The sequence below is a fragment of the Haliotis asinina genome, chromosome 3, assembly GCF_037392515.1.
Source record: "Haliotis asinina isolate JCU_RB_2024 chromosome 3, JCU_Hal_asi_v2, whole genome shotgun sequence".
Lineage (NCBI taxonomy): Eukaryota > Metazoa > Mollusca > Gastropoda > Lepetellida > Haliotidae > Haliotis > Haliotis asinina.
Window position 1 is genome coordinate 34,948,156 of NC_090282.1, and position 24,690 is coordinate 34,972,845.

The 24,690-nt window shown below is 45.4% G+C and overlaps 1 protein-coding gene across 2 annotated transcripts in view; it reads right to left on the reverse strand.

Moving 5' to 3' along the window:
- The window catches only part of LOC137277866 (ATP-dependent RNA helicase DDX54-like), a 47,961-nt gene that overhangs the window by 11,703 nt on the left and 11,568 nt on the right, over window positions 1-24,690 (reverse strand). For both annotated transcript variants that reach the window (XM_067809836.1, XM_067809837.1), the window contains exons 4-8: window positions 17,760-17,945; window positions 17,191-17,240; window positions 16,900-16,941; window positions 1,561-1,656; window positions 953-1,136 (exon numbers count right to left, since the gene is read on the reverse strand). In XM_067809836.1, coding sequence (XP_067665937.1) covers window positions 953-1,136; window positions 1,561-1,656; window positions 16,900-16,941; window positions 17,191-17,240; window positions 17,760-17,945 — 558 coding nt within the window. The remainder of the gene's footprint in view (window positions 1-952; window positions 1,137-1,560; window positions 1,657-16,899; window positions 16,942-17,190; window positions 17,241-17,759; window positions 17,946-24,690) is intronic.

Consider the following 24,690-nt stretch of genomic DNA (forward strand, 5'->3'; position numbering starts at 1 on the left):
GCGGTAAGTATTGCAGAGAATGTGATATACTGCTATGCATAAGCATATAATGCAATATGTATTGCAATATATTGCCAGAGGTGTTTTTTTTGAAAATAAAAAAACTACTTATAATAGAGTTAATGCTTACTAGTACTTGGTAAAGCAGAAATAAAACAAAATCACTATGCTTGACTAATATTTGATAAAAACCCTTCATTATGACAAATAAATATGTAAATATTTGGCACAAATGAAACAAGGAAACAAAAAAACTAACATCAAAACAATTGTTACTTGTTTTGAACTAGGTTCTCCACTATAGAAAAAAAAAGAGCTGTGACATTTTAGACTGCAACTTGACCTAGTAGGGACATATGAGAGATGGCTGGTCATTAATGAATAAATGTCTAAAACAATCAGATCCAAAACAAGAAGTAAGTGAGTTTTCAGTTCTACACTGCTTTTAGTTACATTCAACCAACATCATGGCAGGGACACCAGAGATCGGCTTCACACATGGTAGTATTTGTACCCATGTGGGGAATCGAACCAGTGCCTTCAGTGTGATGAGCGCATGCTTTAACCACTAGGCTACCCCATCGCCCCTAAAAACATTGACAAACACTTGAACAAAAATTTTGATCACAAGTTCAAACCAAACTTAACTTCTGGTGTGAAACATTTAAATATCTGAAGATTTCTGAGTATTACGAAGTTTTCTGGATGCATGTGGATGTTTTTTTTATCAGTGTATCGCAACACATATCATTTTCATGTCTGAAATGGTATTTGCCGACAAACAAGTTGTGTAAAGGTCACATCAGGTGAACTCTGACTAAATTTGTGACTGCCATAAGTCTATGTTCCAGTACAGAGGTATGACAGTTGTAGAGCTACAATAGCTCTATGGCTCAGTATGACCGTTTGGAGGAAATGAAGGATTGAGCCAACATAGATCAATGTACCTTACCTTAAGATTTTCACTGAGCTTGCTGTCAACGTCAAGTCTAATGAGTGTAGGGTCTGTCAGTCCTGCTTTAGCAAACTCCACCAGGAGTTTAGGCAGCGTTGCTGAGAAGAGCAGAGTTTGGCGTGACTCAGGTAGTCGGTGGATGATCTCATGCAGCTGCTCCTGAAAGCCCATCTCAAACAACCTGCAACAAGACAACAAGATGTCTACAGGGCAGGTGGACACTGCAGTCACTGAAAACAATTCTCCACAAAATATGATGCTACAGTCTGCTAATGTCTTAACTAAAATATTACTTTGGAAAGAAAACAGTATTGCTTAAACTGATCCTAACAATATTCCATTGGCCAAAAAAACCACCAGAAATGGACTTGACAGCAAAACCAGGGTCTTTGCAAGAATAGCAAACACTGTAACCATCTGCCCTCTCATCTGCCATGCCAGACATCAATGCCAGTTTCATCCCTTCACAAGAGTACATAACACTGCTCCAGACTTGTAGCCATTTCCCAGTTCCAATAGGGCATTTACCACATTCCCCAGGTTCCCACACATAAACTTTCTAGAACTTTTAATACATACTGTACACACCACACCTAGGTACCTACCTGTCAGCCTCATCAAACACAATATACTCCACAGACTTGAGTTTCATGTCCATCTCCACGATGACATGGAGAAAACGTCCAGGAGTTGCGATGATTCTGAAACATTCAAGTTTCACAAAGCTGAAGAGTAAGTGTGTGAGTGAGTCTAGTTTTATGCCACACTTAGCAATATTCCACCTATATAGCATCAGTCTGTAAAAAATCAAGTTTGATCGAGACAATCCAGTGATCAACATCATGAGCATCGACCTGTGCAATTTGAAACCAATGACATGTGTCCACCAAGTCAGCAAGCATGACCACCCAATCCTGTTAGTTGCCTCTTACAAGAAGAGTAGTATAGGGAATAGGGGTTTTAAAACACTTTCAAGAAATGCCTCTACAAAGCCTTATTTACTAAATAAGGCTTTGGTTGGGTCATTAGCTCTTGCTACTATTACCCCTACTACAAAAAAGTTGGCGGTAATTACTGTGCCTTGGTAGGAGGTAACACTGGGCCGTACGGTACGATCAATAATTCTTCTCTTACAAACCCCCTACCCGGCCCACCCCTCAAGTAGTACAAGTTAGGTTCGTCGGCTTTCATATCCACTTTATCTATGTTGTAAGTTTTGACTGACCATATAGGATCGGTGGCTCGCTTACGGTTATCGCCCTCGTGTTCCCCCGGCTGGTATAGATACCTCACTAGGGCCCTATCTGGTATTTGTTTCTCCTTCCCACGCAATGGAGCGGCCGACTCCGCAACTATTGATTTTAGTTTGATAGCGTCTGCCGGTTTCTTACCGGTGAGACGGGTGACTTCATGGTTGATTGCCGACACCACCTTGGGTAACCTCGTGACCCATTCAGTCGATCGTTTTCCAGGGGTGGCCATCTCCCTAGCATACTGATAGCCGAACAAGCGCTCAGCCAAAGTCCTATTAAATCTCTCAACTATGGCTTGGCTGCGATGGGCTCCGGCCGTGCCACGCCTGACCTTTGTATCGTGTTTGGCTAGCAGTTGTGACACGGCACCCATGAACTCCCGTCCGGGGTCAACTTGCAGCTCTGTTGGCCACGTCAGCGGACTGCGTTTGTATATGCGTTCGAATCCTCTGGCTACCTGGGCCGAATCTTTCGTGGTCAAGGGTTCGGCTTCCTTGTAACGACTGGCTATGTCCACTACGGTTAAGGCATACTTGTACCTCTTGTCGTGGGGTAGGAACAGTAGGTCTGCCTGGTGAACGCTATTAGGTATGTTAATACCGAACCTCCTTCTAGGCACGTAGCGTGGTGCCGGTAAATAGATCTGCCACAGGGCTTGTTTTTCAAGCCACGCTTTGGCTTCCTCCGGGGGTACTCGCGCTAGTTTAGCTAGCTTATCTACTGCGTTAGCTCCTTTCCAGTACCCACGCGGGCTGTAGTAAATAGCCTCAAATTTTTTCATGTCCATACGCGTATGTGTTTATTCCATCAATAGCTATCCAACGTTTCGTGTCCATAGGCGATAGGGACGTCTTGTTTATAGTCAGTCCGTATATCTTATGCCCATCACTTCTAAGTGTGTTCATTTTATGTCTAAAGGTACGGGTCTTGAACAGGGCTTCCTTGAATCTGGCGTGTTTGATGTGTTGTTTCACCACATACTTCTTAACCCCCTTAGCCTTCCGGATCTCACTATTGTCGGCTTTCAGTATGGAGTACATCTTAGGTCTCAAACCTATGTACTCGGCTATGGGCGTGCCAGCACACTCGTCCTTCATCTTACCTAGGGCCTTTTTATTTACCGTACTGTGTAGGGTATGGGTCTTAGGGTAGTCGCTGGTGTCGTATAAATCGAGGTGTTTTTTCATGTCCTCGTACACGTCCTCGGTTCGAATCTCCATCAGCAGGGAATCCGTGTCAGTGTACAGCACTTCACACCTGTCGCCGTACTGTTTCTTGAGCTCGTTGTAGTAAAAGTCGTACATCAGGTGTTTGGATAAATCGAGGATGCTCATCCCCACGTAAACAGGCCGGTTGAATTTTATGTGGCTTTTCTTCATGTGTAGGGCAACCAGGTTGTCTGTGAATATCTTACTACGGTTGAATGCCGGACTGGCTATCAATTTCCTGAGCTTGTCTTCCTCGCTAGATCTAACCAGCTTCACGGTTACGCGTTTCCTCAGGTTTTCCATAGTCTTACCAAACACCGAGTTATTCATGAGCTTGTAGAGATTTTTCTCAAAATCACTGGTGGCTTTTTTTCGTAGGTCTGTGTTCATTCTGATGTAGGGCTCCATCCATGGGCTCTGGTCGAACATGAGCACCCTGTGTATTTTGGTCAGCCTCATACCCAACGACAGGTACAGCTGTAGGTTGCGATAGTGAACGATGTACTTGGTCTTATTCATTAAGTTAGGCACGAGTTTTTCAACGTCTGTCACACGCCCACCTGACAAGTTATGTTGGTACTCAGACATCCAGTCTGTGTTAACCCTCATACGTTCGGGTGCAAGGGGATAGCTGTTGTGCGATGTGTGTAATTCCTTGGGATACTCTAAGTCAACCTCGAGGATATAACCTTTGTTCGAATCTGGTGCAACCCCCATAACATCAACGTGGGGTACCCATTCGAATCCCCCTGTAGGTAGATACTGACTCATGGCCCAGCCGTACAGGTTGTTTGCGTCGAGGTAGAGAATGTGATTGGTTGGTTTGTTAGGATCGTAACCTTTCACGTATTGATTATTTGCTTTCGCGTATCGTTTGGATGCCATAGAAATCCCACCTCGCAAGCCTTTCTCAATGAATAGGTGCATGTCGTAATCTGTGAGCAATTCCAAATTAACTCCGGTCTTTTTAAGCAAGGCGTCCCACGACAGACCTGGGCTGGTGTAATACCATGCGGGGTCGAGTTTATACTGCTTTAAACATGTCTGCCGAAACGTTTCAAACACGTCGGCTAACAGCAGTACATCTGTCCTCAAGTACAGGTCGTGATAATCACCCAGGTTCTTACAACCCAGTTTATTCCATACGTTAGTCGCGTGTGAGTAATCATCTCGTGAGACGGACGCCTCATTCAGCTTGCTATAAAAACAGTCAATAGGGGGTAGTCTGGTCTCGGTGAACTTGGCCCAACTATCCATGTACTCATAGGGGTACACACCCTTCCTCATAAGCAGGGGTCTAGTCTCAGCGTCTGTGTATCGATCGGTGATAGGGAAGGTATTGTTGGCCTTGACTAGACTGTCGAGTGACGACAGGAGGAACTGAAACGAGTCAATGAACCTAAGTCCGTTTAAGCTGAAGGAGATGTATCTCTCCATGTTGTTGGGGATGCACGTTATATTACCATCGATTTTCGCGATGGCCTGCATGATCAAGTGTGAGTCGTACCCTCTCAAGTTGTGAAAGACAACGGGGATGTTTATTGTCTTAGGGTTGATTTTAAGCTTGAGGTTGCACGCGTTGTGAACGGCGCCTCTATACTTACCAGTTATGTGGCAGTGATCTCTCACCGAATCACCGTTAAGTGGTGAGTCGCACACGTGGCAGTTAGTGCTACTAGCGTGAGCTAACCTGTCGGCTCAGGTCATACGCATGGGAGCGATTCTATACAATGCATTCCTAATAATTTTTTCTTCCTCCTGCAAACACTTTAGAAACCTTTCAGCCGCGTCAGGGCCCCTATACACTACCGGAGCTTTCGTTTCCCCGTCACAACGGACGACAATGTATCCAAACGAACAGGCTTTATGCTCTTGTGTCTTGTGGGTGAAGCTACCACTGGGGGAATCCCCACCCACAACTAAGGCTTCGAAGTCGGCATATATAATATAAGGCACAGACATTTGGTTCTTGTGGTTATTGAATTTTAGGATATTGTCACCTTCCTTAGGCATGTCGACTCGTATGGCCGTCTGCCCCACACCTTGACAATCATCCCGGTGGGATTCTAATAAATCAGCTCGGGTGAAGCCATGTAGACATCGTTCACAGAAGTGGGTCTTTCCTTTGTATGCTGATTGGTCATACAACAGCTTGCTAAAGTGTTTTATCCACGTGTAGTGATACTTTTCACCTCGTTGGATCATGAATATATTGATAACTTGGCGATCCTTCACCGGGCTGACCCTGTGTACTATTGTTGTGTTACCTTCGTGCCCAAAGACATTTATAGCCAGATTATTCTGTTTTTCTACTTTAGTGATCTGGGATATGGGGGTGGGTTCATCTATACCATCCCAGTTGAGCCCATCGTCTTGGGGATAATTAGAAGGCCTGTTCGGATTAGTGTCAGCTGGAAATAAGGCTGACCTGATAGCTAACCTCAGGCAATCGTTTCCTCTATTCTTAACGTTTACTATAGCATGTTTGTTCCTATAGTAGGGAGGCAAGGCTAGGTATGACCCGCCTCTGAACGGCACGTAGTTAGCTATATCTAGATAGATATTATCGATTTTATCTACAACCCACCCGGACCCCAAGTGTGTGTAGCGTTCTAGGTATTCTCGTATCTGCTGAAAACTGGTATCGATTGATGCGTCAATGGTCTCTGCATGTGTGACGACCTCTTGTTTACCTCGGAAGTAAGGCTGAACATACTCAGTGGCCCCTGTGGGGCCCCCAACCTGCTTATCGAGCGACATTTTCACTGTGATCTGAAACTTGATACTTCCTAGGTTATTTAGTTCCTGGTTGACCTTATCAGCTATCAGAGGCTTGATATCTGTAATGTCTATGTTTCTATCAACGTGTATGCGCCAACCTCTCAAATAGTTGCCCACAGCGCGCTCAGTGCGCACGAACTGTAGGTCAATAGCTCTATTCTGTCGTAATAATTCTAAAAGCTGTGGTTTCCTCATACGGGAATACCCGCCTAAACCCAAATCGTGTGCCTCAGCTTTCAATTGTTTTACAGTGGGACGTGCTACGGGGGCATGTGATAACAATGCGGTTAACCCGGCTCTCCCCAGGTTTGAATAACCCGTGTGTCCAAGCTGTTTTGCTTGAGCTTTTAATTGTTTTACCGTAGGAGGGGCTTCTAAACCTAGAAATCTCAACAATGCTGACTTCCGCATTCTAGAATACCCGATCACACCTCTCTGTTTTGCGACCCGCTTGAGCTCGCTTACAGCAGACATCGTGTTTACACCTAAGAGAACCAATGTCTAATTGGTTCACAGTAACCTTATTAAAAATATATTTCAATCCTTTGACATGTCTCTGAAGTCTTCTATCAGCGAGGTATCATGTGATAACAATCCGACTAACCAGTTTGAATAACCCGTGTATCCAAGCTGTTTTGCTTGAGCTTTTAATTGTTTTACTGTAGGAGGGGCTTCTAAACCTAGTAATCTCAACAATGCTGACTTCCGCATTCGAGAACACCTCTCTGTTTTGCGACCCTCTTCAGCTCGCGCACAGTATACATAGTGTTTACACCTAAGAGAACTAATGTCTAATTGGTTCACAGTAAGGGGAGGTAACCCTTTCACGCATTGGAGTCTATCTTGAGCAGTCGCCTACGTTCTTTTATGTAGCCTTTTTTATTCTCGTAGATGAGTTGATGTCTGACTACGTTCGCTCCGTGAGCTTTACATAAACAGTAGTGCCCTTTAACCCCGATACCACACACAGAACACGTGTAGTTAGGACTTCCCATATGGAAACAACAGAACCCCTGATTCCTGCATTTCCTACCACAGGCCTCGGTCTTCCCCATAAGTATGTATTCGCATCGGTATGGAGCGGGTCTCATGTTTACTTATATAGGTATTTTAGTTTAATTGCTTCGCAACCAACGCAGTAGCTGCTATACCCAACACTATGAAGCCCAGTTCACGATTCATTTGTCCCTTGGATGGTGTGTAGTACTGAGCGAGTGTGGGTTTATTGAGCGGTTCCAATCGTTTACCAGTTAGTAGGTAGTATTCTTTCATTGCTTCATCAACATCGTTGAATGTTTTAACGGCATGGTTTTCACGCTTGAGTTGTTCGTTAATGAAATCGATCGTCTGGAGGCGTTTTTTAGCGTACTCGGCCTGTGCCTTTTGTAATTTCTCAGTAGCGAGATTGTGTCGCTTCCTTTCTTCCTGTATTTCAGCCGCGTGATCATCTCGTAGTTTCGAGAAGAGGAAATTACTCCCGGAAAATGCCAGGGCATTCACTAACGCCCCACCAACCATCATAGCTATCGTGGCCATCCCTATATTTATTTCATTATATTATCAGGTATTACTCCTTGTTTTACTAGGATGTCTTTTGTGGCCATCGCCATACCAAGGTTCATTATGAGCATACCCATATCCTGCAGGTTGAAATCTAGCTTGATAGTTGGTTGTTTAAGCACCATTTTAGTCAACCGAGCGTACCCTACGGCTAGACTGGCGACCACTGTGGCGTGGTATGCGTCGTTGACGAACGTTTTCCCCTCAGACATTATGTATATGATATAAAAATATTAAAATTATAACATGATATGCGGATCTACCGTGGGGGATACCCCCACACCCCCACTGTTGTGGGTGGGTGGTGGCTCACTGTGGGAGGCGTATAACCATGTTACAACCACGGCAGCAGTTACGCCTACAGCCAACAACAGTCGGGTTGGGTTGGCCACTTTATGTTGGTTACACCACCGTTTTTTACCGGCAGCTACTCTCTTAGAATTCTTCTGCCTGGTTACTGTTGGAGGTACCTCCACTGAAGGGGTCACTGTTGGGGGTGTGGGGGGTACCACCACTGGGGTCTCCTCCACTGGGGTTTCCTGTGCAGCATCCATCTATACTATTATTATTATTCTTTCTCTCAAATTGACAATGTTTTGCTGTGATAATCACCGCCGTCACTGGAGCCAACAACATACCATATTTGTGGTACAGCCCGCAGCTGATAGAGCTCACGGCGTGTTCGATAAAAGGGTCTTTCTCGAGGTCCTCCCACAGGTAAAGTCGGCGCTCTGGTGGAATGGGAAGGAAATGTGACACAATACCGGTGTATATCTGGGTCATAGCCGATCCTATTGTCTTTGTCATTTCTGCTCCGAGCCGGGACTCGTATCTAGTGTACAGCTTATCTATTTCTTCGGCTGACATTTTGTGAATTTTATCCGGAGTGTAGTCTCCAAAGTAATGTTTGGCTTTGCCGCCAACAGCCAATGCCACCAGTTTCTCTCGCTTGGGGGAATCCCCCACAGTGGTGGAGGCCTCCAACTGTCCGAGCAATTCCTCACACTCCATCTTATAATATAACAAGTAAGATTTAGTTTTAACTATATAATACCCGATGCAGACAAAACACAGAGAAATGAAGGTTAAGTTGCACACGACAAATACTTCAAATATCATAGCTATGCTTAGCTTTGCTTAGCTTTGCTTAGCTTTGCTTAGCTTTGCTTAGCTTTGCTTAGCATACTATATATGCTACTGGTTGGTCGGTCTTTAGCACGAGCTTAGCGTGTTTAGTTTCAGCGAGCTGTTTCTTCACCCGTTCCCGTTCTAATTTGCTCATCACATCGTTCTCTCTCAAACACTCCTCGAACGAATCCCTGTCCTTGCAGTGAAATAAGGCCACCCATCGCGTCTGCTCCCTGAGGTCTTTCAACACCGAGTTGAACTTCTGCGTTAGCACCCAGACGCTGTGATTTGCATGCCGGCCGGAGAAGGCCAGGTACGATAGCATGTCTCTCTTTTTTGTTATCTCGCGATTAGCGCTGCAGTCGTCCAGTATGAACAGCGTCGGTTCCCCTTTAAATTTCTCGTGAAGAGCTTTCAACCAGTCCTGCAGGCGTGTTCCAGGGTCGATTTTGTGTACGTCCGGGTCTGTCATCACCCAAGGTCGCGCGTACGATTTATTCATGCTCAGAGTAGGGCATATGATAACGATGTTATCGAACACATCCTTGTAGTAACCCTCTAACATATCCAACACGAAAACGGTCTTCCCACAGCCAGTCTGCCCGCACACTATGGCGCAGTGTGGGTCAGTGGGTAACCCCAGGGGGTCTCCCCCACTAGTAGATGGCTTGCACGAATCTCCCATTGTCTATATTAAGTTGCGCGTCCATAATTACATACAGATATAATTTCAACTTACCAGCGGTTTGAGCCTTCTTAGTAATCTGGATGGTTATCCCTTCGCTGCCGTTATCTATACGGCGCCCGCTGCCGTGCAGTTTATCATCATCCGTGGATCGCATGTCCAACCATAGGGCGTACTTGGTGGTCAGGTATTCACCGATCTGCACGGAGCTTAGGTCCAGGTCCTTTGTTATGTAATCCCCCACTGGTAGCTTTTTTATCTCATCCCACTGCTGGTGTGGTCTCAAACCATGACTGAACAGCTGGTTGGGCACGCCCTCTATGGTCACTTCCACCTTTTCAATCTCGGGGTTGAAAAACTTCTCGCTGTCCCTCTGGAATGGCTCGTAATCTTCCACGGGGACGACCAGGATACCTTTCATCGATCGCGCCGGCACGTTCAGGTTGATATTCCACACAGTGTCGCTCTTATCTCGCACGATTGATCTATGCCTCAGTACGCGATCGTATAGGATAGCCATCTTCCCAGAGTACTGGCTTCGAACCTGCCTGGCCAGCTCCGGGCTAGTGACCATGTCGAACTCCAGAGAGATGTTGTCTATGGAATAACTGGCCTCATCACCGTTCGGTGTACGCACTACTTTGCTATAGTCGTTAAACGTGAGCTTGTATTCGAGCCTATCACCCAGCGCGGCCTGGTAAAACGGCGCGTGTCCCGTGAGCAACTCGAAGTCGAGCGGCACGCAGAATCGATTCCCGTATGCTAGAGCGATGGCTTTTTCACCGGCCGATAGCTTGTCTTGTTGGTCTTGCGTGAAGACATACCCTATGCGCGCCCGGGTTGATTTGCTGATACCCTGGTATACATCATTGACTCGTTCTCCATCGCTTTTCCAGAGATCCTTGTAGCAGTGAAACACGTCGCTGTCGTCGATGCTCAGCACCTCGTTACCGCTGATCTTGACGGTCGTTTTCTTGATGATAGCTCGCCCCACGTTCCGCACTAGCTCGCGTTTATCGTTGACGGAGGTCAACGTGATATTGAACGCCAGTCGAACAGTGCCTGGTACAATGAGGTCATTCTCACCAAGGTTTGGAAATCTAACCAGCAGAGTTTGATTCTGGTCTATCTTGCTGGGATTGTTGGTGATGGTCACCGACTGTCGCACGGCTCTGACGCCTAATGGCTCTCTCAATTTTCTGAAAGGATCTAATTTTCTACCGTACATTGTTATATATAAATAAAATATATTTAAATACTAATGGATGAAGACATAGATATGACGGAGATGCCGGGCGCTAGTGCCCAGGCATTCGATGATGAGCAGGAGACCTCATTTACTAGTTCACCATTGAGCCAAGAACTCTTGGAAACAACGGTAAATGATTATTACGAAAGTTTAAGAAGAGATAAAAACTACGTTGAACCACAGGGTCTATACCATAAGAATTTTTTTGTTGATACAAAGGGTGTTCTACGCCTTAAGTCTGACCCAGGGGTTGACCTCTTTAACAAGCGCAATAAAAAACCACTGGCCTTGTCAACTCTAGCCAGCCTCCATGGTGTCGAATTTATCCGTAAAAAACTAAACATGCATGATTACGGTGGTGCAATACCTAAGGTCGTTAAAGAAGATCTGCAAGCTACCAGATCCCACCTCACCACTAGAGATGAAATGACACCACAGCGTGCTACAGAAGCCTCGGACAGCATAGAAAAACTGTTGAGCACCTACTGGGACAAACCGTTACCGGGGTTTGACTTTCCGGTAAGGGAACTGCACGGCTTAGACGAAGCCGTGAAACGCGTGCGTGGAGAACTCGTGAACAACATGGGGAAACTGAACGAAATCGACGAGCACATCGCTAGGGAAAAAACCAAACTCAACGAAACTGAAAACGATGATATGAAGCGTCGTATCAATGAACGAATACGTGATTTAGAAGACGAGAGACGTACACGATTGGAAGCCGCTTCCTCGAATCGTGAACAGCTTCGATCCCAGATCAGTCGTATTCGGGAAACAATCGATAGAATACTGAATGAGGATACAACTTTAGCCAACAGGATTCGGATATTGTTCCGGGAGCAAGGGATCACCATCGTCAGTATTCTAACTGCATTGGGTTTAATCATATCAACCTTAGTGGTGTCACTGACAGGGGGAACCCCTGTGGGGCCTGCCGGCGGCGGAACTCCAAGTGGCGGTGGGGGTGTTAAAGACTGGATAAAAAAACTCGGTGAAGGCTTAGCTAAACTGGCTGGTAAAGCCGCCGAAGCCCTTCCCGGCATCCTGGGTAGCATCGTCTCGTGGTTGTTGAGCGCTCTGTCTAAAACTGCCATGTGGCTCAGTCAAAACCTGTGGGCAGCCATCGTCGCCGTGGCAGGTCTGGTGTACGTAGCGGCTAAGAAATCTTTAACCAAATAAGTCCCAAAGTTACCCCACCAACCACCAGGGCCGTTTTACTATCAATATGCTGCTGAGCCTGAATATGAGAGTGTGTGTGGGGTACCTCCACATGAACTTTAGACTCCGGAGGTGGCGCCACTATACCCTTTTCACGTGGTGGGATGTGTGGGATATAGGGGGTGTTAATATCGGAGTTGATACCCAACTTTTGATCCTTCGTGGCTATGACTATTTTGTTGTTATAACCCACCACTTTTTTTATTCTCAGTTGCATATCACTCGGGGCCATGTACAACCCCACGCCGAACACGTAATTGACTTTCGATCTGGCGTATTCTAACACGTTTTGGTAACGGTCGATGGCCCTCGGGAGATCAACTGGAGAATTGATAGCATCCTCAACGTTGGCAACGAATTGTGTCTGAGCGTCGTAAGCAGTTCCCTTACCGAGGATGTTAGAACGCGTCATCGACTGCGCACCCAACAGCGCCCACACGTACGTTCGAATCGAGTCGTTCAAGCGTATTGTACCAGCACGAGTGAATCCTTTCGATGTTTTTGAGATCATTTTAGTCCAGGCTGTGGCTGCATCAGGACTGGTTTGCTTTATACAGCTGACATGGATCTGTTCATTCGTTGTGGGGCCTGTAAATGTATGACGGTGTGGGTTGTATGAACCATCTTTAGAACCGGCATAATATTTTCCGGACCTGTAGAAGTACACGAGAACTATACCGAGACCATGGTTCACACCAGGAAGGCGAAAGTCTTTATTCGTTGGAATCTCAAACTCCCCACAAACACGTTCATAAGCGCGTCTATCATAGGGGTTATTCGTCATACTCCACGCTTTATCTTGGGGAAGAGGAGCACTTATTTCCTTCAATATTCGTCTCGTTTGATAATAAATATGAAACAAAATAACCGCCTTACTCAGTTCGTCTATACCGTAGTCTGGTTTCACACCCGACCCTGTCGTCGCACACCACACAGCAAAGTTGAGTTGGTTCTGCCAAAACTGCATTGGGTTTTGATTCCAGTTTACCACCGCCTGCGCGTTATTAACGGACACGACATACTTTTCAAAGATATCAATAAAGGTTGTTTTAAACCCCGTACCATCTGCATTCACCACGATTTTCAAGTGTGCTAAATCCATATTATAATATATAATTCATATATTATAATATGTACATAACACTTCCAGGAATAACGAGCGGTGAGGCCGTTCAGCTGACGCACGCGATCGATAACACGTCAGGTCAACTCGAAGTCGCACTCTGCGATATCACCTACCTACCGCAATGGACTAACATTAATATCAGCAACAATAAGCTGTTCGTTAGTGGAACTCGCAGTCAGATAACTGACGGCTACTACAGCGTGTGCTCTCTAAACGACGAGGTCTTCAAACCCCTGGGAGCCGAACTCAAGATGAACGACTCGAACGGCACAGTGGTGTTAATCAACAATGGAATAAACCCTTTGAGGCTCGGCCGACCATTAGCAAGGATGCTCGGTATGTCTCCTGACGAGATAAAACCAACAACAACCGTCACAGGCACTAAGTTACCCGACCTAGTACCGTACCGAGAGCTATACATTCATCTCAGTCAGGTGAGCACAACTTACAACATTCAAGGAGGTCACCCTTCCACTATACTGAGAGCAGTGCCGGTGAAAACTGAGAAATTCAACGACGGTAGAACCGAGTCGTTTTCACCACGGCAGTATAAGAGATTAACCCAGGGCAACATACCTGAGCTGACAATATCGGTGTTAGATATAAATCATAATCCTGTAAATATAGGATACCTCAGCTTAACACTTCATGTAACATGACCAGCGCACAAGGGCCCGGAGTGAAAAAATGCGTCAATATCGGGATCTCCGACCTCGGAGACACACGCGGTTTCGACGCTCCCGGAGTAGATGGTAAATCGTACGCCTTGCAATTGAAAAACAACATTTACAAACGCGTTGAAATCCCCTCCGGTGGAACCCTAAGTGATATGATAGATACCACAAGAGCAACAGTAAACACTAAGTACTCCCTTGTCAACACCGGTGATAATAATTGGGTAATATACCCATCGTTCGGAGGTAAACTGTTCGACTTAGACGATGTTGAGAGCACTATCGTCGTCAAAAACAAACCATATATGCTCGTCTTCACCGAAGATGACAAGTGGGTGTTGTTACCCGATAACGACTGGTTTCTCAATATTAGGCTCGTCTCCCCTTACGTGTTTACGGATAACAAAGACAACCACCTAAACAAAGTCGTGAACAATGGAACCCTGCTCGTGGCTTACGTCCCAACTCAGAGACGTAGCATAGTCGTCAGCCCAGTCAACACTATAGCAGCCCACATGCTATCGAGTAAACCAACCATACAAAACGTGAAATTGCAGTTGGTGTCTGAATTCGAAGGCGTGGTCAAGATACTAGAGAGTCTACCGGCAAACTCAACACTGTTCATCAAAGTCTACCTAGGGGAACCATCGGTGAATGATGTCGAGATCGTGAAGGGGATCAAACTCGGGTGGGTGAAACGACACCAGTTTCAAGTTTGCAACGTTTACGTGCGGGTGGGTGTCGACTCCAAGACCAATCTGCAAGGGGTCAACGTGATCGTGGAAAATAAGATATCACTAATCAATATCTTCCTGCCTGACAACATACACTTCATGGGTATGAAGTTAACACCTGAATTATTATCAGAAAACCAGTTGGAAATTATATCGTAATAGTATAATAATGACCAGTCATCATCCCAACACTACACTTAACGACCTAGGAGATACGGAGGGCTTCGATCAGCCTGGTGAGGAAGGTGAATTATACATCTTACAATTCGAAGACAACGTGTACAGACGGGTGTTGTTATTAGATTTTAAAGAGCCTAAATGGCTGATCAACATAACACTCACCTCACCTTATATCACATTAACTGAATCGGGGTATATCTCTAAGATTAGGAACAACGGTATCTGGCCCGGGGATTTCATTCCGGAGAGGGGATTAAAAAAAACTTATAAAAATGGGTTATCGACTCTATTCGAAAAAATAAAATTAACATTTAGTAATCCTGAAATAATATCCCCCCCTTTCACACTCATCATAGAAGTCTTCTTTGATTATTCAGACAATGGAGACCCCCCAATAACACACCAAATTTTACCCGGGGTGGTAATAAACTGGTTTAGCATACACAAAGGCAAATATTGCCGTATTGTTATACAACAGGATACCCACGGGGGTCCTATAAACCACTTAATAAGCCTCCTTGGGGTTCATTTTGTACCAACAAATTCTATTAGCCTCTCACCTATTACCCTGACTAACAGTCTAGAAATTATAGGCTTTAAATTCATTGATAGATTTTTAACTAAACCCCAATTAAAATATCTTTCAAAATATATATTATAGGATGGGTCTGTACCCAGTCGCAGAGGAAGTAGCGAAGACATTGGAAACCGTAGATGGGTTCCGCTTGAGGCAGTTATGTGATGTGAAACGCCAACTAGAACAAGACCGTGACACGCGGAAAGCTCTATGTAAGAAGTACAATAGAGCTTTCAATATCGTAGACGGGGCTGACACTACCCTTATGACAACCAGCATGGGACTAGGGGCGGCAGGCGTTGGGTTGTTAACCACCATCGTGGCTGCACCTATAGTGCTAGGTTTTGAAATAACAGCTGGGATAGCGGGGGTGTTAGGGTTGACGCTTAAGTTGGTATCACGCAGACTGCATCGTAAGGCATTGAAACACGACGAGATCAGGGTTCTGGCCGAAGCAAAGCTGAACACAGTGAGTGAGCGTATTTCCACGGCACTCTCTGACAGTAAGATCTCAGAAGAGGAGTTTCGTTCAATCCTATCTGAACTCAAAAAATATAACGAAATGAAACAAGATATTCGATCCAAGTCTCGTAAGTCTGCTATCAGCGAGGACGAGAAAAAAAAGTACATAGAACAGGGGATACAAAAAGCCCAGCAAGCTTTTATTATGAACACCAAAGAGATCGTAGGCGGTTCACGTTAAACTGTTTCATCGATATAAACATAACATAGGGGAACACGAGGGCGATAGCCGTAAGCGAGCCACCGATCCTATATGGTCAGTCAAAACTTACAACATAGATAAAGTGGATATAAAAGCCGACGAACCTAACTTATACTACTTGAGGGATGGGCCGGGTAGGGGTTTTGTAAGAGAAGAATTATTGATCGTACCGTACGGCACAGTATTACCTCCTACCAAGGCACAGTAATTACCGCCAACTTTTTTGTAGTAGGGGTAATAGTAGCAAGAGCTAATGACCCAACCAAAGCCTTATTTACTAAATAAGGCTTTGTAGAGGCATTTCTTGAAAGTGTTTTAAAACCCCTATTCCCTATACTACTAGAAGTATTGTCGCCTTTTAAGGCAAGCATGGGTTGCTGAATAGAGGATACTAAACGACCGTCCATGTATTACCATTTTCATTAAACAAGTGTATGAATTGGTATTAAACGAGCGAAAGTGAGTTTGATACTAAATCTTTCACAAGTTTAATGAAAACAGTATTTCACAGAAATGAGTTTAGTATTTTGTTTATTACTTCCAACATAAATTGACTACAATCGGCTACAGTGTGAGGACTAGCAGTTTTCTTCAAGTCAAACAAGGCCCAGTACTACTGCGACAGTGACATTAGCATTGTGACGTCATAACTCTGGACCCTTATGACGGCATACATCTAGCGGTCTTACACTAGTGTAATACCGACGTAAAAACATTAGTCTGCAGTATCTTCCACAAGCAAGTAATAAAGTCCTATCCTACCGTGGTAAAGAAACTGTCACAGAAAAACAACTGACTGTGATGGTAGACAATGGAATCATTAGGGCAAATGTCAATTAATACTTACATATCTGGATTTTCATGTAATGCAGCGAACTGGTTCTCCATCCTATAAAAGCAATGCGTGTTACATCATGCCACTAGCACAATAATATTTCGGTAAATTTTAACAAATAAACTCTGAGTTTGATCAGGATGTAGTCAGCACCATTTTGGTGTTACTGGACCTACTGGACTCCAAAACCCTTTCCCAACCAGGAACATTATGACCATTAGTATGACCAAGAAAGAAATTGAATGCCAAGATTTACATGGTTTCAAAACTGGTTTCCACAAACTAGAAGTGTCTATGTCTAACCTGTCTCCACCAAGGATAACGGCAGCCTTCAGACCAGTGTATTTTCCCAGCTAGAACAAAGATCAGAGGACAAGGTTTACTTCAACATTGTTATCTGCAGAAATGGCTATACACTATGTAATTCTGTACCTGTGATGTGGTGTGAGACATACTCAAAAGTCACAACCTATACATCCAATTTCAGTAAGGAATAAAAAAGTGCCTTAAGACACATAAGATCTGAGGATATGTCGATTTCCAAATAGAAAGATAACCAACAATCTGTGTGTAAAAGTGAGTGAGTGAATGAGTATGGTTTCATGTCGTGTTTGGTAATATGCCAGCCATGGTTGGGGACACCAGAACTGGGCTTCACACACTGTACCCAAGTTTGGAATCAAACTCTGGTCTTCAGCGTGAGAAGTCAACACCTTTATCAGGAGACTACCCCAATGCCCCTGTATGTGAAAGAAATCATAAATCATTTCCAATTACTGTCAGTGTATTCAGTATTTCTGACAATTATTTCCATGTACATGACTGTAGGTGACAGAAGGCACAACCTAGTTGAAACACCACACGCAGCTCACCTCTTTCGTAAACTTGAGCGTCTGCAGCGCTAGCTCCCTCGTGGGGGACATTATCATTGCCCTGGCTCCTTTAGCTGAATGGGCTTTCAGCTTCTCAAACATTGGAATGAGAAATGCTGCAGTCTTACCACTTCCTGTCCGGGCCATGGCCACCACATCCTTCCCATCCATGATAAGTGGGATAGTCTGTTGAGTTGAACAATACCTTAGTGATACACATATAGTAGTATATACAATGGGGGTTCTGGACCACTTTCAAGAAAAGTCTCTACAAAGCCTTATTTACTAAATAAGGCTTTGGTTGGGACCTTAGCTCTTGCTACTATTACCCCTACTACAAAAAAGTTGGCGGTAATTACTGTGCCTATGAAACAGTTTAACGTGAACCCTTGCTACTATTACCGTGTGTTGGTAGGAGGTAACACTGTGCCATACGGTACGATCAATAATTCTTCTCTTACAAACCCCCTACCCGGCCCATCCCTCAAGTAGTATAAGTTAGGTTCGTCGGCTTTCATATCCACTTTATCTATGTTGTAAGTTTTGACTGACCATATAGGATCGGTGGCCCGCTTACGGCTATCACCCTCGTGTTCCCCGGCTGGTATAGATACCTCACTAGGGCCCTATCTGGCATCTGTTTCTCCTTCCCACGCAGTGGAGCGGCCGACTCTGCAACTATTGATTTTAGTTTGATAGTGTCTGCCGGTTTCTTACCGGTGAGACGGGTGACTTCATGGTTGATTGCCGACACCACCTTGGGTAACCTCGTGACCCATTCAGTCGATCGTTTTCCAGGGGTGGCCATCTCCCTAGCATACTGATGGCCGAACAAGCGCTCAGCCAAAGTCCTATTAAATCTCTCAACTATGGCTTGGCTGCGATGGGCTCCGGCCGTGCCACGCCTGACCTTTGTATCGTGTTTGGCTAGCAGTTGTGACACGGCACCCATGAACTCCCGTCCGGGGTCAACTTGCAGCTCTGTTGGCCACGTCAGCGGGCTGCGTTTGTATATGCGTTCGAATCCTCTGGCTACCTGGGCCGAATCTTTCGTGGTCAAGGGTTCGGCTTCCTTGTAACGACTGGCTACGTCCACTACGGTTAAGGCATACTTGTACCTCTTGTCGTGGGGTAGGAACAGTAGGTCTGCCTGGTGAACGCTATTAGGTATGTTAATACCGAACCTCCTTCTAGGCACGTAGCGTGGTGCCGGCAAATAGATCTGCCACAGGGCTTGTTTTTCAAGCCACGCTTTGGCTTCCTCCAGGGGTACTCGCGCTATTTTAGCTAGCTTATCTACTGCGCTAGCTCCTTTCCAGTACCCACGCGGGCTGTAGTAAATAGCCTCAAATTTTTTCATGTCCATACGCGTATGTGTTTATCCCATCAATAGCTATCCAACGTTTCGTGTCCATAGGCGACAGGGACGTCTTGTTTATAGTCAGTCCGTATATCTTATGTCCATCACTTCTAAGTGTGTTCATTTTATGCCTAAAGGTACGGGTCTTGAACAGGGCTTCCTTGAATCTGGCGTGTTTGATGTGTTGTTTCACCACATACTTCTTAACCCCCTTAGCCTTCCGGATCTCACTATTGTCGGCTTTCAGTATGGAGTACATCTTAGGTCTCAAACCTATGTACTCGGCTATGGGCGTGCCAGCACACTCGTCCTTCATCTTACCTAGGACCTTTTTATTTACCGTACTGTGTATGGTATGGGTCTTAGGGTAGTCGCTGGTGTCGTATAAATCGAGGTGTTTTTTCATGTCCTCGTACACGTCCTCGGTTCGAATTTCTAACAGCAGGGAATCCGTGTCAGTGTATAGCACTTCACACCTGTCGCCGTACTGTTTCTTGAGCTCGTTGTAGTAAAAGTCGTACATCAGGTGTTTGGATAAATCAAGGATGCTCATCCCCACGTAAACAGGCCGGTTGAATTTTATGTGGCTTTTCTTCATGTGTAGGGCAACCAGGTTGTCTGTGAATATCTTACTACGGTTGAATGCCGGACTGACTATCAATCTCCTGAGCTTGTCTTCCTCACTCGACCGAACCAGCTTCACGGTCACGCGTTTCCTCAGGTTCTCCATAGTCTTACCAAACACCGAGTTGTTCATGAGCTTGTAGAGATTTTTCTCAAAATCACTGGTGGCTTTTTTTCGTAGGTCTGTGTTCATTCTGATGTAGGGCTCCATCCATGGGCTCTGGTCGAACATGAGCACCCTGTGTATTTTGGTCAGCCTCATACCCAACGACAGGTACAGCTGTAGGTTGCGATAGTGAACGATGTACTTGGTCTTATTCATTAAGTTAGGAACGAGTTTTTCAACGTCTGTCACACGCCCACCTGACAAGTTATGTTGGTACTCAGACATCCAGTCTGGGTTAACCCTCATACGTTCGGGGGCCAGGGGGTAGCTGTTGTGTGATGTGTGTAATTCCTTGGTATACTCTAAGTCAACCTCGAGGATATACCCTTTGTTCGAATCTGGTGCAACCCCCATAACATCAACGTGGGGTACCCATTCGAATCCCCCTGTAGGTAGATACTGACTCATGGCCCAGCCGTACAGGTTGTTTGCGTCAAGGTAGAGAATGTGATTGGTTGGTTTGTTAGGATCGTAACCTTTCACGTATTGATTATTTGCTTTCGCGTATCGTTTGGATGCCATGGAAATCCCACCTCGCAAGCCTTTCTCAATGAATAGGTGCATGTCGTAATCTGTGAGCAATTCCAAATTAACTCCGGTCTTTTTAAGCAAGGCGTCCCACGACAGACCTGGGCTGGTGTAATACCATGCGGGGTCGAGTTTATACTGCTTGAAACACGTCCACCTAAACGTCTCAAACACGTCGGCTAACAGCAGTACATCTGTCCTCAAGTACAGGTCGTGATAATCACCCAGGTTCTTACAACCCAGTTTATTCCATACGTTAGTCGCGTGCGAGTAATCATCTCGTGAGACGGACGCCTCATTCAGCTTGCTATAAAAACAGTCAATAGGGGGTAGTCTGGTCTCGGTGAACTTGACCCAACTATCCATGTACTCATAGGGGTACACACCCTTCCTCATAAGCAGGGGTCTAGTCTCGGCGTCTGTGTATCGATCGGTGATAGGGAAGGTATTGTTGGCCTTGACCAGACTGTCGAGTGACGACAGGAGGAACTGAAACGAGTCAATGAACCTAAGTCCGTTTAAGCTGAAGGAGATGTATCTCTCCATGTTGTTGGGGATGCACGTTATATTACCATCGATTTTCGCGATGGCCTGCATGATCAAGTGTGAGTCGTACCCTCTCAAGTTGTGAAAGACAACGGGGATGTTTATTGTCTTAGGGTTGATTTTAAGCTTGAGGTTGCACGCGCTGTGGCAGTGATCTCTCACCGAATCACCGTTAAGTGGTGAGTCACACACGTGACAGTTAGTGCTACTAGCGTGAGCTAGCCTGTCGACTCGGGTCATACGCATGGGAGCGATTCTATACAATGCATTCCTAATAATTTTTTCTTCCTCCTGCAAACACTTTAGAAACCTTTCAGCCGCGTCAGGGCCCCTATACACTACCGGAGCTTTCGTTTCCCCGTCACAACGGACGACAATGTATCCAAACGAACAGGCTTTATGCTCTTGTGTTTTGTGGGTGAAGGGAGCCTCGCCGGCGGCACCACTGGGGGAATCCCCACCCACAACTAAGGCTTCGAAGTCGGCGTATATGATATAAGGCACAGACATTTGGTTCTTGTGGTTACTGAATTTTAGGATATTATCACCTTCCTTAGGCATGTCGACTCATATGGCCGTCTGCCCCACACCTTGACAATCATCCAGGTGGGATTCTAATAAATCAGCTCGTGTGAAGCCATGTAGGCATCGTTCACAGAAGTGGGTCTTTTCTCTGTGTGCCGATTGGTCATACAATAGCCTGCTAAAGTGTTTTATCCATGTGTAGTGATACTTGTCACCTCGCTGGATCATGAATATATTGATAACTTGGCGATCCTTCACCGGGCTGACCCTGTGTACTATTGTTGTGTTACCTTCGTGCCCAAAGACATTTATAGCCAGATTATTCTGTTTTTCTACTTTAGTGATCTGGGATATGGGGGTGGGTTCATCTATACCATCCCAGTTGAGCCCATCGTCTTGGGGATAGCTAGAAAGCCTATCTGAATGAGTGTCAGCTGGAAATAAGGCTGACCTGATAGCTAACCTCAGGCAATTGTTTCCTCTATTCTTAACGTTTACTATGGCATGTTTATTCCTATAGTAGGGGGGCAAGGCTAGGTATGACCCGCCTCTGAATGGCACGTAGTTAGCTATGTCTAGATAGACATTATCGATTTTATCTACAACCCACCCGGACCCCAAGTGTGTGTAGCGTTCTAGGTATTCTCGTATCTGCTGAAAACTGGTATCGATTGATGCGTCAATGGTCTCTGTATGTGTGACAACCTCTTGTTTACCTCGGAAGTAAGGCTGAACATACTCAGTGGTACTCCCAACCTGCTTATCGAGCGACATTTTCACTGTGATCTGAAACTTGATACTTCCTAGGTTATTTAGTTCCTGGTTGACCTTATCAGCTATCAGAGGCTTGATATCTGTAATGTCTATGTTTCTATCAACGTGCATGCGCCAACCTCTCAAATAGTTGCCTACAGCGCGCTCAGTGCGCACAAACTGTAGGTCAATAGCTCTATTCTGTCGTAATAATTCTACAAGCTGTGGTTTCCTCATACGGGAATACCCGCCTAAAGCCAAATCGTGTGCCTCGGCTTTCAGTTGTTTTACAGTGGGAGGTTTTGCTACGGGGGCATGTGATAACAATGCGGTTAACCCGGCTCTCCCCAGGTTTGAATAACACGTGTATCCAAGCTGTTTTGCTTGAGCTTTTAATTGTGTTACCGTAGGCGGGGCTTCTAAACCTAGTAATCTCAACAATGCTGACTTCCGCATTCGAGAATACCCGATCACACCTCTCTGTTTTGCGACCCGCTTCAGCTCGCGCACAGTAGTCATAGTGTTTACACCTAAGAGAACCAATGTCTAATTGGTTCACAGTAACCTTAATAAAAAATATGTGGCTGTTTCACGCACTGTTGGATATAGTGTTCTTGTGTAAACATTTAATTGGAGTCTATCTTGAGCAGTCGCCTACGTTCTTTTATGTAGCCCTTTTTATTCTCGTAGATGAGTTGATGTCTGACTACGTTCGCTCCGTGAGCTTTACATAGACAGTAGTGCCCTTTAACCCCGATACCACACACAGAACACGTGTAGTTAGGACTTCCCATATGGAAACAACAGAACCCCTGATTCCTGCATTTCCTACCACAGGCCTCGGTCTTCCCCATAAGTATGTATTCGCATCGGTATTGAGCGGGTCTCATGTTTACTTATATAGGTATTTTAATTTAATTGCTTCGCAACCAACGCAGTAGCTGCTATACCCAACACTATAAAGACCAGTTCACGATTCATTTGTCCCTTGGATGGTGTGTAGTACTGAGCGAGTGTGGGTTTATTGAGCGGTTCCAATCGTTTACCAGTTAGTAGGTAGTATTCTTTCATTGCTTCATCGACATCGTTGAATGTTTGAACGGCATGGTTTTCACGCGTGAGTTGTTCGTTAATAAAATCGATCCTCTGGAGGCGTTTTTTAGCGTACTCGGCCTCTGCCCTTTGTAATTTCTCAGTAGCGAGATCGTGTCGCTTCCTTTCTTCCTGTATTGCGTGATCATCTCGTAGTTTCGAGAAGAGGAAATTACTCCCGGAAAATGCCAGGGCATTCACTAACGCCCCACCGGCCATCATAGCTATCGTGGCCATCCTATATTTATTTCATTATATTTTCAGGTATTATTCCTTGTTTTACTAGGATGTCTTTTACTAGGATGGCCATCGCCATACCAAGGTTCATTATGAGCATACCCATATCCTGCAGGTTGAAATCTAGCTTGATAGTTGGTTGTTTAAGCACCATTTTAGTCAACCGAGCGTACCCTACGGCTAGACTGGCGACCACTGTGGCGTGGTATGCGTCGTTGACGAACGTTTTCCCCTCAGACATTATGTATATGATATAAGATATTAAAATTATAACATGATATGCGGGTCAATAGTGGGGGTTACCCTCCCACTGTTGGGGGTTACCTCACTGTTTGGGGGTACCTCACGGTGAGGGTTTCCCTCACGTGTATATAACCACGAGATAGCCAAGGCAGCAGTTACACCTACAGCCAACAACAGTCGGGTTGGGTTGGTCACTGTAATAATTTTAAATTGGTTACACCACCGTTTTTTACCGGCAGCTACTCTCTTAGGATTCTTCTGCCTGGTTACTGTTGGGGGTTCCTGTGAAGGGGTCTCCTCCACTGTTGGGGGTACCACCACTGGGGTTTCCCTCAGTTCCCCCACTGGGGTCTCCTGTGCAGCATCCATCTATACTATTATTATTATTTTTTCTCTCAAATTGACAATGCTTTGCCGTGATAATCGCCGCCGTCACTGGAGCCAACAACATGCCATATTTGTGGTACAGCTCGCAGCTAATAGAGCTCACGGCGTCTTCGATAAAAGGGTCTTTATCGAGGTCCTCCCACAGGTAAAGTCGGCGCTCTGGTGGAATGGGAAGGAAGTATGACACAATACCGGTGTATATCTGGGTCATAGCCGATCCTATTGTCTTTGTCATTTCTGCTCCGAGCCGGGACTCGTATCTAGCGTACAGCTTATCGATTTCTTCGGCTGACATTTTGTGAATTTTATCCGGAGTGTAGTCTCCAAAGTAATGTTTGGCTTTGCCACCAACAGCCAACGCCACCAGTTTCTCTCGCTTATCATCAGTGGGGGAGACCCCCACACCCCCAGGTACCAACTGTTCGAGCAATTCCTCACACTCCATCTTATAATATAACAAGTAAGATTTA